This window comes from Leuresthes tenuis, unplaced genomic scaffold (genome assembly GCF_036924035.1).
Source record: "Leuresthes tenuis unplaced genomic scaffold, fLeuTen1.0.hap1 SCAF_6, whole genome shotgun sequence".
Classification (NCBI taxonomy): domain Eukaryota; kingdom Metazoa; phylum Chordata; class Actinopteri; order Atheriniformes; family Atherinopsidae; genus Leuresthes; species Leuresthes tenuis.
This window is the reverse complement of record NW_027325360.1, coordinates 18,382,391-18,395,064: the sequence shown is the minus strand read 5'-3', so window position 1 is coordinate 18,395,064 and position 12,674 is coordinate 18,382,391. Positions and strand designations below refer to the sequence as shown.

The window sequence follows — 12,674 nt, the reverse complement described above, 5'->3', positions numbered from 1 at the left end:
TGGGGTGCTTTGGTTGATTTTAAGTTCAAGTGCTTAATAGTTACGTATTGTCTTACCGTGGAATACTGCTCTGAAGAAAATGTAAGAGTTTGTTAATTAAGAGTAAACGCTTGCTTTTATTGTCACTAGAATCTCTCTTCATGTTTCTTATAACATAAAATAAGTTTAGTAAAACTTGAACTCCTCATAAAATTTATTCTAAAGTATTGTCTTCATCATAAGTCTTTATTTTTTTTTTTTTGATGATTTGTGACCGTTCATCTGGTAATCTTCGTGTTTCCGACGACACCGTAACTTAGCATCACTTGACAGCAGGCTGTCCTTGGCTAGCCGTGTTAGCTAAAGCTAGCTAGAAAACAGACAAATCCTCTGCAAGACGTTATCGGTGAGTTTTAGTTAACACCAGTCTGTTAATAGTTCGTTGATGCTCAAAAACCGAGTGGATATGAAAACGAAGAACTTGTCTCTAATGACCGGTCCAGCTGTCGTAACTCAGTTAGCTTAGTCTTCATCAGTCCGTGGCCTCAACATTGTGTTTGTTGTGGTTTTGCGTTCTTTAAAATATCCTAACAACATTAGACGTAACCTTCAAAGTTAGTAATTTTGTTCAAGCCAGTCTCCTGAATTTCAAAACCCACGTACATCATTGTAGCTTGTAATTCTCTTAATAATGTGACTTATAGGGGGTTCAGTTTATATTTTCCATTTAAACGCTACTGACCAGTAGCTGAGGGGGCAGCGGTCAGAGTAAGTACTAAAACTAAAGCTAATGTTAAAGCGCTGGAAGGTTGTCCGTCAGTGTAACCTGACTTGTCTTTCTGTCCCATCACCTGGAAGGTCTGTCATAAATGTGGATATTACAGACAACAACACGTTATGTTTTAATTGTGGCGCTCTTTCAGCCTTCTGTTTTCTCAGTAAGTCGTGTGCTGGTTGTTACAGGTTTTGTGACTGCGTGGCCTCCTTACTCCACCCCTCAGGTAACAGCCGGGGGTCGGGCTAATGTCATCGAGTCAGGGTGAAAAGGGGGGTCTATCTGAGGCTGCCCCAAACGACATCACCCAGGAGTTGTTTGAAAGTCCAAGTCAGACTGCAACCACAAGCAAGACACCTGAAGAGCAGGTGAGGGTGTGTGTTGGTATGAATGTTGTTGGTGTTTTTTTAACCATAACCTTTAACCATAGTTGTGTCAGTGTCACAAGAACTGTGCAGAGAACTGGTGCAGTTATGCCTGGGGCTGGACTGAATACAGGCTTTATATTCCATGTGCCTGGATATCTTTATAGGATAAGGTAAAAACACAGTTTTTTGCACTTTAACAGAAAGTAGATATCCAGGTGTCGGGTTATTGTAGTCTGGGTGAGCCTCAATATTGACTTGAATAATCCTTTTGTATGGTCATGTGGCTCTGTTTAAATCCTGCTCTCGGTCAGTTTCATTAAGAGATGAAAAAGCACAAAGTAAGTGTTTATTTAACACATTGTTATTTAATAAGAATGGTGAGCTGATGTTTAGCTCCATGTTTGGCTAGTTGTCAACAAAATCTTACAAATAAATGTACGGCTTATTACCTAATTATTAAAAATCTGGCAAACGCTACACATACAGCGGCCATTATTTGCAAAGAAATGTATTTTTTAGGAAGGCTGTTCCAACCGCATTCAAGTTACTTTCCAGTCTTATCATAAATCTGTTTACCTGCTGTAATCTCATTCCTCTGAAAATGGCATTATTGATTTGGCAGCAACAGGGGTGTCACACGGTGGCAGGCTCTCTTATTCAACACTTAGAAGCAGCCGCCGTATTACTGGTTGCATTGTTTGCAGACATCAGAAATTCAGTGGAAATAGATTGTTTACAAGCTGTAGTTGTTTCAGTTGTGGAAAGAAGAGACGAGACGCAGCTTGTAGAGGAGGGTAGAATGAAACAGGGCTTTGTGTGTCTGGCCAAGAGGAGGCCTGATCTTTTTTTTTTCAAACTGTTGTGTGCTTTGTTTGATTGTCTTAGCTTGCTTTTTAGGATTTTAGTAGAAGGGCACAGACTTCAGTGTTTAATCGTTCTTGTAACTGCTGATTAGAGCTGTGGACGGGGGATAACGCAAGTAAACTTAACATACCAGGCGCTTGTTTTTCACTTTGTAACTGAGCAGTAATGCTTACTAATGCCGAAGAAGAGGTATTGACTTCAAATCTTGATAATTTTGCGATAATTTTTGCTCAGGTCTCGCCTGTGTTTGATGAGGCCTCTCCTTCTTCCACATCCTCTTTTGAGATGCTTGACACAGAGTCGGTTCCAGCCCCGTACCAAGAAGTTCAGCCTCACTGGTTCTTCTGTTTTCGGGCTGACGACAACACATCCTGGCTTCCTTTTAGCAGAGAAGACTCTGACAAATTGGAGACTGCTTTCCAAACTGGTAAGAATGTTTATTTTTACATGTACATTGTAAGCTTTTGCTTTTAGATTATTGTAAATACTGTTGGCTGATTAAAAATGAATCATTTTATGTTCATTTTGTGAAAAATATTTGCTCATTATGAATTTGATCATGTTGCAAAAAAGTTTAAACACTGTTGAAATCTGCAAACGTATGTAAGATAAAGAGAACAGCTGTTGCAGTTTTAAAAGTGAAATGTTTTCTCATTATTGTTTTAGACATTTCAGATGCTTGTAGCCTGCTTGGTTTTTTATTTATTGTCAAAGATTCTCTCCTCTAACAATATGATTAAATTGAAGCTACCTTAATGCTATAAAATCCTGTCGATTTCCAGTATTGTAAGTGTTTCAGTTTTATTTGAAAATATACATTGATGAAAATAAGAGCAAAGTCAGTTATTTACAATAAAATCTTAACTTCTCGAGTGTTTCTCGTGTTTCGTTTTCTTCAGAGGCTGATAAATAAAAGGTTTAAGTGGAAGTGAAGTTTTCCTGAAAACCTTCAGGTTTTAGAAAGCTGCTTTTAATCAAAGCCTTTGTTCAGAAGGACTTGATGTTGTATAGAAGCGTGACGATGCATTTCAGCGTCATTTGTTTACTTTTACTGGTTTTGGTAATAAATTGTTATCAAATTTTACATCCAGTATATCCAGGTCATATTTGATTAATTCTGTGGATAAGAAAGAAAGAATGACAGTGCTCCGTGATTTTCAGATGAAATTGAAAACTTTATTCAACATTGTAAACTTAACATTTGTACAGAAACAAATTGTGTTGTTGACAGAAGAATCCGCATAGGTGCTGAGTTCATGCAGTGATTTCTACTAAACTAATAAACTATTTTTAAATAACTACTTTTTGAACGAGGGGCTATGAAGGCTTAAACACTCTGTAATTTCTTTCAGTGTAGCCTTGGATATTCCCATAAGAAATAAAGGTGTCAATATTCTTCTTCAGCACATTCAGATCAGATATTTTGAGTTGTTTGGTTCTTAGTAAATTTATCTTCAGAGCACCAGAATGCTGCCTTTTCTTGGCAACTTTTTACTTGGGAAATATTCAGAATTTTTCTTTTTGTCTGTTTGCAGGTAGAGACAAGGAGGATGATGTGGTGGTTGCCGTGGATGGGGAGCGGTATGATGTACGTGTCAAGGAGAGGAAACGCTACGCTGTGTATTGGGAGCAAGGTCCTACTGAAGTCCGCCGCTGTACCTGGTTCTACAAAGGAGATAAGGACACCAAATTCATGCCTTACCCTGAAGACTTCAGCAAAAATCTGGAGGTAGTCTCACACTGATGCTGAGCTTTCATACCACACTGCTCCTTTCTTTGGAGTCTGGCTTTTTGTTAAAAGGGACATATTATGCAAAAATCACTTTCCCAGCTCTTCTACACTAATATCTTTGAATTTGGGGTGCGTACCACCCCCCCCAGTGTTAAAAACAACAACTGCGTCCATTTTGCGTGCGCTGCTGCCGCCACACTCTGTCTCCACCCTTTTTTCTGGGCGAACCTGTCAGATTCCGCTCCTCTCGCAACAGGCAAATAAGCCAGACGCACTTCCTGAGCTCTCCAGCAGAGGCCAACACCCGGGGCTTCATGTACAAAGACTTGCGTGGATTTCCTACTGACACATGGCATATGCTCAAACCAAAATGCTCTCCAATTTTTTGACTGTATATTTTTAGTATATTTCATATTTTGTATATTCATGCGTGCGCACCAATGTGTGCAAACAATATTTAAATGAGCCCTGCATCTGCGATTCCTCTCTCTGCACGATCAGAAAATAAAGAAAAAAGAATGAGCAAGACGGGAAAAAAGGATGACTTAACGGAAAGCGAGATGCTACTTTCTGAAGTGGAGGCCCACAAAAATATGCTCTTTGGCACGCTGTCCTACGATATAAGCAGCAAATGTGGCACAAGCAGCGCATGGCTCCTTGCTGTGTTGCGCTCCAATGCTGGCCGCATCTCTGTGCTCAGTTACGGGAGGATTGCCCTCAAAACGGCTGATGAGCCAGTTGTCATCATGTGCCAGCAAATCCTCTCTGTCTCTTAACACACGCTCTCTTCCAATTGCACCATTTACAGCAGCAGCTCATTTTTCATTTAAAGGGACAGACACGAAAACCGACTGCCTGAGCGCAGAGTGCTACAGACAGGGTACAGAGAGGGCTGCTGTGCTTAATCTGTGATGAATTTGCCCAAATGATTTCACACACATATATTAAGGTGACTGGGACCTGTGTGAACTGGTGGAAAAGGGATATAATTGTTCTCCTTTAATAAGTCACTCTTTTCATTTGTATGCATGTTTCCACCTTCTTAAATTTCTTTAGGAAGCCTACATGATAGCAGTGACCTTGGATGAATGGAAGAGGAAACTGGATTTTCCCAATGGAGAGACCGTCATCTTACACAATCCTAAGGTGAGCTGTTAAAACTTTCTACATTACAAAGCTACGCCATGGGATTTCTGAATATACAGGTATCCCAGAAAGTATTTGGTCATTTGAGTCGCATGGCACAAGCACAATTCCTTTCTCATTAGCCTTTTTTGACCTCTCTTCTCTCAGCTCATAATGCAGTATCAGCCTCTGGGATTGCAGGATGACTGGGTGTCTTCCCCTTCGGAGCAGACTCGCCCTCGCACAGTTAAGAGGGGAGTAGAAAGCATCTCTGTAGAAATACCTGATGGTCTGTGCGTTTGTGTATTGTAAAACAATAATGTAACATTTACACAGTGTCAGCGCTTCTGAGCTCATTATGTTTCCATGTATCCAGGTGAACCAGAAGAGGTGGACCACCTTGTGTTTATGGTGCATGGCATCGGCCCTGCATGTGATTTGCGCTTTAGATCTATCATACAGTGTGGTAAGTTTGTATTTATACATATATATATATATATATATATATGTGTGTGTGTGTGTGTGTGTGTGTATGTATTAGCATGTATTTATGGCTCCTTTTGATCGGCATGTCTACAGTAAATGACTTCAGGAGTGCTTCGTTGTCCCTCCTGGCCTCCCATTACAAACGTGCCCAGCAGGATGGCCAGGTGGGCCGAGTGGAGTTCCTCCCAGTCAACTGGCACAGTGCTCTACATGGAGACGCCACTGGTGTGGATGAGTAAGTATGATGTGACTTAGTGAGTTGGCAAAACAATGTTAACATACTTATTTCTGTGTTAACTGCTAAAAATGTTTTTTTTTTTCCCCCATCCGCTACATTCCAGGGACATCCAGAGGATCACTTTACCCAGCATCAGCAGACTGAGACATTTCACCAACGACACATTGTTGGACTTATTTTTCTACAACAGCCCCACATACTGCCAGACCATAGTGGACACAGTGGCCTCAGAGATCAACAAGCTGCACACCCTCTTTAAGCAGAGACACGCAGGATTCAATGGGGCAGTTTCAGTGGTGGGCCATAGCCTGGGTTAGAGTTCCGCCAACAAAGAATCTCACAAGTTCACTGGCAAACAGGAGATGAAAATGCTGAGTTTAATCTGAGTTTTTTTTTTCTTGTTCTTCAGGTTCTCTGATCCTGTTTGACCTGCTGACCAATCAGAGAAATGGATCTCAAGCAAGAGAGGGGGTACGATATAACATTGTCACTAAATCATAACATTAGTAGATTGATTTAAAAACATTGCATATTTCTTCTCCTTTAGAAAGAGATTGTCCCATTTTGTCACCCCCTGTGATTAAGGTGCCCACTGGTGAGCCGTCTCTGAACGGCGACACATTGGAGCAGACTCTGACCCGACTGGGCCTGCAGCAATACGTGGACGTGCTGCAGGGAGAAAACCTTGACATGGAATCACTGGTATCACATGCACACACTCATAATAGACATACAAATGAAATATTACTGGATAGTTAGAACCACAGGGCTATGAATACTGTACAGATATTGAAAAAACATTTTCTTCTTTTAGTCTCTCTGCCAAGACAGTGATCTCAAAAATGTAGGGATTCCACTTGGACCTCGGAAGAAGATCTTAAACTACATCAAGAGGAAGTGGCTTCCGGAGGTGAGCCATAACCCAAACCACTCTGGAGTTTTCTGGTTTTGGTTTATATAACGTCACACATTTTTCAGACTTTTCTACACTTGTTGCTCAATGTTTGAACAATTTTGGTAGTTGCTGCGTGTTTTTCCATTTCAAAATTCAAATGATGTAAGTTATTTAATGTAATTCATGCTCTTTTCCTCTAGACTTTGTCTTAAAATCTTAGTAACTTCACATATAATTCCATTTTATTTTACATCATTTGATATTTCTATAGAAAGCTGCAGCACATCAGTCACATGATTCACAAGTTCCACTTCACGCAACCAGCGATGGTAACCAAGACTCATCAGGATTAACGTCCCAGCAGTCCCATTTCCACCGAGCACAATCCGTCACCAGTGCTGTAGACTATGAATACTTCGATGTCGGCATTGGACAGGTAACACAAATCCACGCAAACGCAGCATAATTTTTTTTGTGATTGGGAGACGAAGCTTTGGCGCGTCACCATCCTGCTTCTCTCCTTCCGCTGCTTGCCTGGAAAGACCAATGGAGGCATAGCCAAGGGACAGGTGTGTCTCACATGGTGTCAACTTTTCTCCCAGATCTTGTCCCTTCATGTACTTGAAATCACTTTGCCAGCAGTTTCCATTCGCATACAATGCTGTCTGGTCAAAGAACTTTCACTGCTCCTGAATTGTGTTGGAAATTTTCCAAGCAATAGAATTTTCATGGTTTCGTCATGTTGTGTTGTGATTAAAACTGAGTTGTACATACCAAATCCACACTCTGTATCTGTGCTCACATATGTGTCAGTTATGCATGAGGGGTCATCTCCCCAATCTCTTCCCTATCCACATCTATCAAGACAAAAGCAGTACTATGTAGTTTCCATCTGCCCTACTGTGACCAAGAACTATAAAAGTTGCGCTTTAGAAAATGAAGTCTTTCAAGTAATTCACGTCCATTCTCTCCACAGGTATCCATCGATTACCCACAGCTAGCATTCTACCCGCAGACATTTTTTGCTTTTGGCTCTCCTATTGGTATGTTCCTGACTGTACGTGGACTTAAACACATCGATCCAAACTACTCTTTCCCAACCTGCAAAAGCTTTTACAACATCTACCATCCGGTGAGTAATTGCATTATATTGACTACATGTGCTGGTTTAGGCGCAGATCGTGGGCTCACCCCCAAAAAGGGCTTCTCTTCCAAATATACACAGATTTGAGTCTTGAGTGTTTCAACATTTCATGGTGGAAAAATATCCGCTAGACTTTATTCAACTACTTGTTGCTTCATAGATTATGTCACACCGACTCGTTCTGTTAAAGATGATTATCGCAGTAAAACTTCTCTTCTCGCATCCTTCCAATCCCTGTGTAGTATGACCCTGTTGCCTATCGGATAGAACCAATGATTGTTTCAGAGGTGGATCTGGAGCCAATGCTAATACCTCACCACAAAGGCCGAAAGAGGATGCACCTGGGTATGGACCTTTGCTTGACTTTGTTGATCAGCACTGTTGTATGAATTTTTTTTTTAAGGTTCGTCCAACTTTTTTTTCTTTTTTTTCTTAAAGAACTTAAAGACAGCTTGACCCGAATGAGTATGGATCTGAAGAACAATGTGCTGGGATCACTGCGAACAGCCTGGCTGTCCTTTGCCAGACTACCTGTTGCTGCACTGGAGGAAGGAGAAACTACAAATGAGACAAACCCTCAAGAGTCAGAGGGTAGGAAAACACTTTTTGCTGCCTTTTTTTTTTTTTTTTTTTTAAATTCTGGATGCTGTGTGTGGTTTTTTGTATGTGTGTATGAGAAACACAGTGAGAGAGAACATGCACCAGAGTGTCTAACCCCCTCTCCTCGTACTCCTCTCACCCCTCTCTGAATGTTGCTACCCCTTGCCCTCTACTGCTTTCTTCAACTCTTACCGCTTTACCTTGAACCTCAGTAGCGCATGCTGCTGTTGCTAAGAGGGAAGGCCAAAGTCCTCATTTTTGGACTAAAATACTGGAGTGGCCCAGGGCCCTTCATAAACATTACATAAAAGGTAAGCCAGGATAATACTTAGACTGAAACTAAGTATGAAAAAATGAGTAATTATCTCTCATTGTACATCTGTGGTAGTGGTTTAATGATCCAATTTACACTCGTAGTTCTCTCTGGAAAGCAAAACCAATTTTGTGAAAGCCTGTGAGTCCAGTTTGTTCAATTTGTTCCATCTCTCAGCACCTACTGAAATCTGGAAAACTATCTTGAAATATTGTTACCACATTTTGTCAGCTATCGTGCAATACTTTGTTGAACAACAACACTCTCCTCAGTTTCAAAGGTTTATTTTGGCTCATTCTCAAGGAGTAGACGTTACATAACGTATGGCATTATTGCCACAGGCTTTCACTGCTCATCTGCTCCTCCTCTCATGCCAAACTGCTTCATCACCTTCTGAACATCTAGTCTTTTCATCTGATATTTTAATTTACTGACGCCACCCCCGGGGCTCTTCCTCCCTCTCCTGCTCTAAGTTCTGATTGGCTGAATTCACTGAACGCTTCACTGATCATCACCATCATAAAGCGCTTGAGAATTGCTTTGGGCTCTTTTGGTAAGAGCTGAACAAGTAGCTCCAGCAGTAATGCAGTCATGTCAGTTGTTTTCTAACATGAGTAACTGTCTGGATCTGAACCTGTACATTAACTCTTTCATTATTTGGTCACCCATGGTAGCTGCAAAATCGTTATTTGCATAAAACATTCTTACAAGTTGCGTAATGTAATGTAATATTCTAATAACAAGCCAGTACTTGCACAGGCAAATTGACAGAAAGAGACCTTCAAGGGGCTGGCAGTTCAGTCTTCCATCTTTGAAATGGCCCACCAACTTATACTTACTTATTATTAATATAAGCCTTACAGCGTGAGTATTTAAACATTCATCAGGCCAAAGCTAAAGTCTGACACCACCGTTAATTGGTAGTCGGATGGAGTTTTTAAATCAAACTTAAGGTCCACACTTATTGATTCAAAACGGTCGCAAACCTTTCGAATCGTCTCTGCCTCTGCTGGATGGTTATAGATGGCTGATGAAATACAAATCCTATTCAACCAACGCCTGCAGTGTGTTTGGTTCCTTGTAGCTTTGAGTTAAGTATCCTTTAAACTTTCACTGTTCGCCCCGTTCTGGCATGCTAGAACTGGAAAAACATCACATTTTGTGAAAAGATAACAAGCTGCTATCTTATCATAGTATATTCTTAAACCACTCAGACACGAGCTTATCTCACGAGCAGACAGTAGAATAGTATTGTGTGTTTCCTTCACCAACAATGCAAAGGTGATCTGCACTGTTTTGCATTGGACCTGCTTTGAATCTTACTTGCTTCAGACAGCAGCCACCCTCCTCGTTCCCTCCTGTTATGTGATTATGTGTTGTTGTTTTACTGAATAGAACGAATCAAAGCAGATAGCTTGTGCTGGGTATTGTTTTGTTACCCGCCCGTACAGCCTATCTGTACCGACTTCTGTCCCTGCAGGAGAGTTTGCAGAGGCCGAGTCCTCAGAGTCAGCAGAGCAGAGAGAGCATCCTGAGATTAAAATGGGGATGTTGAATGGAGGACGACGGATTGACTTCGTGCTTCAGGAAAAACCCATTGAAAGCTTCAACGAATACTTGTTTGCCATTCAGTCACATCTGTGTTACTGGTGAGACTTTTTAGATTCCTGATTTTTTTTTTTCTCTTTGAAGTTTTTAATTGCTAATCAAATTTTCTGTCTGTCATTTAGGGAATCGGAGGACACAGCTCTCCTGCTGCTGAAGGAGATTTATGATAAGCTAGGTGTGACCTTTGAACAGCCACAGCAGTAATAAAGTTGTATGAATGTAGACTTCTTGCATGACATTAACGTGAAAATGAAGGCCAACTGACAGAGCCAGAGACTTGACAATCCTCCTCCAGAATGCCTTAAAGTCCGGGTGTAACCTGACTGCCACAGTCCCTCCTCCTCAGACAGAGGAGACTATTTGGCTGCAGTCAGGCGATCTTGGATCACGTGCTTGTCAGACCTAATTTGGGGCAAAGGTGGTTTCATGACATTTCCTGAACTCCCACTGCAGGACTGGAGTACTGATAGCTGATTCAAATCCACCAAAACATCTCTGTTATGGTCCCTTATTGCACTTTGTTCATTTTACTTGAATTAGCACTTTCAGCTGCTGGCGTATCATGCTTATGTCTGAAAAAGATAATGACAAAACGCACACAGCTCTCGTGTATATTGATAATGAAACTGGACTTTGTGTCAAAGTGTAATTCATTTTCAGCTGGCTTTTCTTTGCATTTCACAAGAAAAATATGTTGAAATATTCCGAAACATGTTTATAGTACACAACAATAAGTCAAATTATGAAAAATGTTTTTTTTTATCTTGAACTTGAAATCCTCCTGACTAAAGAATCTGCCTAACGTGGTTTTACTCCTTAAGAATAACTAGTTGTGATTATTTTTTTTCTCAGCTTAAGAACATGAAGTCTCCCACAAGTTTCCTGGCAGCTAAAGTCTTTCTTTTTGCATCAAAGCCACGTGAAACCCAAAGCAAACACTTCTTTATTTGAGCAATATTACAGTAATGCCGGTCCTCTGCATTTTGTTTGCCAACATAATCCATAGCAGTAATCAAAGTGATGCAAAGTCCATGCAATCACATTTTTGATTTGTGGTATGTATGCCACCATGATCGGACCCATCAGATTTATCTGAAAGAAGTAATCCCGATGAAGGATAGTTTCAGAAATGAAGTGCAGAAATTTGGGTGTTTTATTCTCCTGGTTTAAGTGTGCTGTAAGAGTGTGTGTGTGTGTCTGTAATATAAAAACTGTACAAATAGGTTGTTTCCACTCACTCCAGGTCCAGATACATTCTCTTTCCTAAAATGTGTTTGATGCTGAATCAGACTCCTGTGAACTCATCTTGCTTATCAAGGGGCCAAATCTTACACATTTTTCTCATCAGTTCCTTGTGTCAGTGTATTCACCTTTTCTGTCTGGACTGCATGCGCTTCCTCGCTAGAGCAGAGTTTCACAGCATATTCTGGTCCTTACTCATATCATACTTTGGTAATTTCTCAAGGACCCAGCAATAAGAGAGCTGTCAAATAAAAATTGTTTGCTTTTTATTTAAAGAGTATGATGCATTTAATATGAAGGAATTGTGTGTTTTAAAGCTTTTCACTTTAATATACAGTGTATATCATCAGTTTAGCAGTGTTGCACAATAACACAGACCTGCATATCAACTATCAACTAAACATCCAGACAACAGAGTTAAACACTTTGTGCTAGAGGTACTCAACTGTGTAAGAGACTGACTTGTTCTGCATTGTTAAGGAACTACATCCCTCCTGCACCAAAGTTGTTGATGACCTGTAGCCCTCTAAGTGTAACATCCGCACAATTAACGAATAAACCTACTGGGACTGTAACTTTTCTTTCTTTAGTTACAGCAGTATTGTTCCTCTGGATCCCACTATTGTCTCTGTAAATGTCTGTGTCTAAAACAGTAAACGCAGGATTTTAGTACCCTTGACTCTTCTTCGTTTTCATAATCATTGTTGCAGCGTTTGATACTCGTGTGTTGACACATGCCGGAAAAACAGACCCTCTCCTCCCTGAATACGCACACTATGGATGTGGTTACATGTTCTATGTGCCATAATAAATCATTTCGTGTGACTTGTGTTCTTTGGTGTCCTCTAAATTTAAAAACAGTGAATTACCCAGCATCCCATTGTTAACTTTTCATCTCGTCAATGTCGTCAGAAACTTGCAGCGCATCTCCAAATCAAATTGTAACAATTTCCTAAGAAACAATATTTCAGTAGAACCATGGAGTAGGGTTAAACCATAAGAATAACGTCACTACAAACGGTGCAGGTCACGTACACAGAGCTTAGCTCAGTTTTTCTGAAATGCACATCTTGAACTTTGTCAATTTGGTCAATAACTCGAGCATGCGCAGTCGTGTGATAAATTAATACAGCATGACCTGACCTGCAGCGTTGGATAACCATGAGGCAAGTCCAAGTCGTACACTTGAATTCTACATTTTCTTTAAAAAAGAAAAACAGCTAAAAACTGTTTGCTCCTGTGCAAGCTGAACCGCGGACATTTGCTCGTAATTCGCAGCGTTATTCGAGTATCAACCAAACAAAG

At 40.6% G+C, this 12,674-nt stretch overlaps 1 protein-coding gene across 2 annotated transcripts; it reads left to right on the top strand.

Annotated features, from left to right (window-relative positions):
• The first annotated feature begins 296 nt into the window (after nucleotides 1-296).
• On the top strand, nucleotides 297-12,194 carry ddhd2 (DDHD domain containing 2). Of its 2 annotated transcripts, XM_072388020.1 has the most exons (19): nucleotides 297-385; nucleotides 943-1,122; nucleotides 2,221-2,413; nucleotides 3,522-3,715; nucleotides 4,775-4,864; nucleotides 5,012-5,132; nucleotides 5,220-5,309; nucleotides 5,423-5,564; nucleotides 5,671-5,879; nucleotides 5,977-6,038; nucleotides 6,153-6,269; nucleotides 6,382-6,477; nucleotides 6,734-6,898; nucleotides 7,005-7,031; nucleotides 7,439-7,594; nucleotides 7,849-7,951; nucleotides 8,045-8,197; nucleotides 10,000-10,168; nucleotides 10,250-12,194. In XM_072388020.1, exons 2-19 carry the CDS (start codon nucleotides 1,003-1,005, stop codon nucleotides 10,329-10,331), a joined length of 2,289 nt encoding a protein of 762 aa, XP_072244121.1. In that variant the 5' UTR covers nucleotides 297-385; nucleotides 943-1,002; the 3' UTR covers nucleotides 10,332-12,194. The 2 variants fall into 2 exon arrangements, with proteins under 2 accessions (XP_072244121.1, XP_072244122.1); XM_072388021.1 differs by lacking the exon at nucleotides 7,005-7,031.
• The last annotated feature ends 480 nt before the right edge of the window (nucleotides 12,195-12,674 follow it).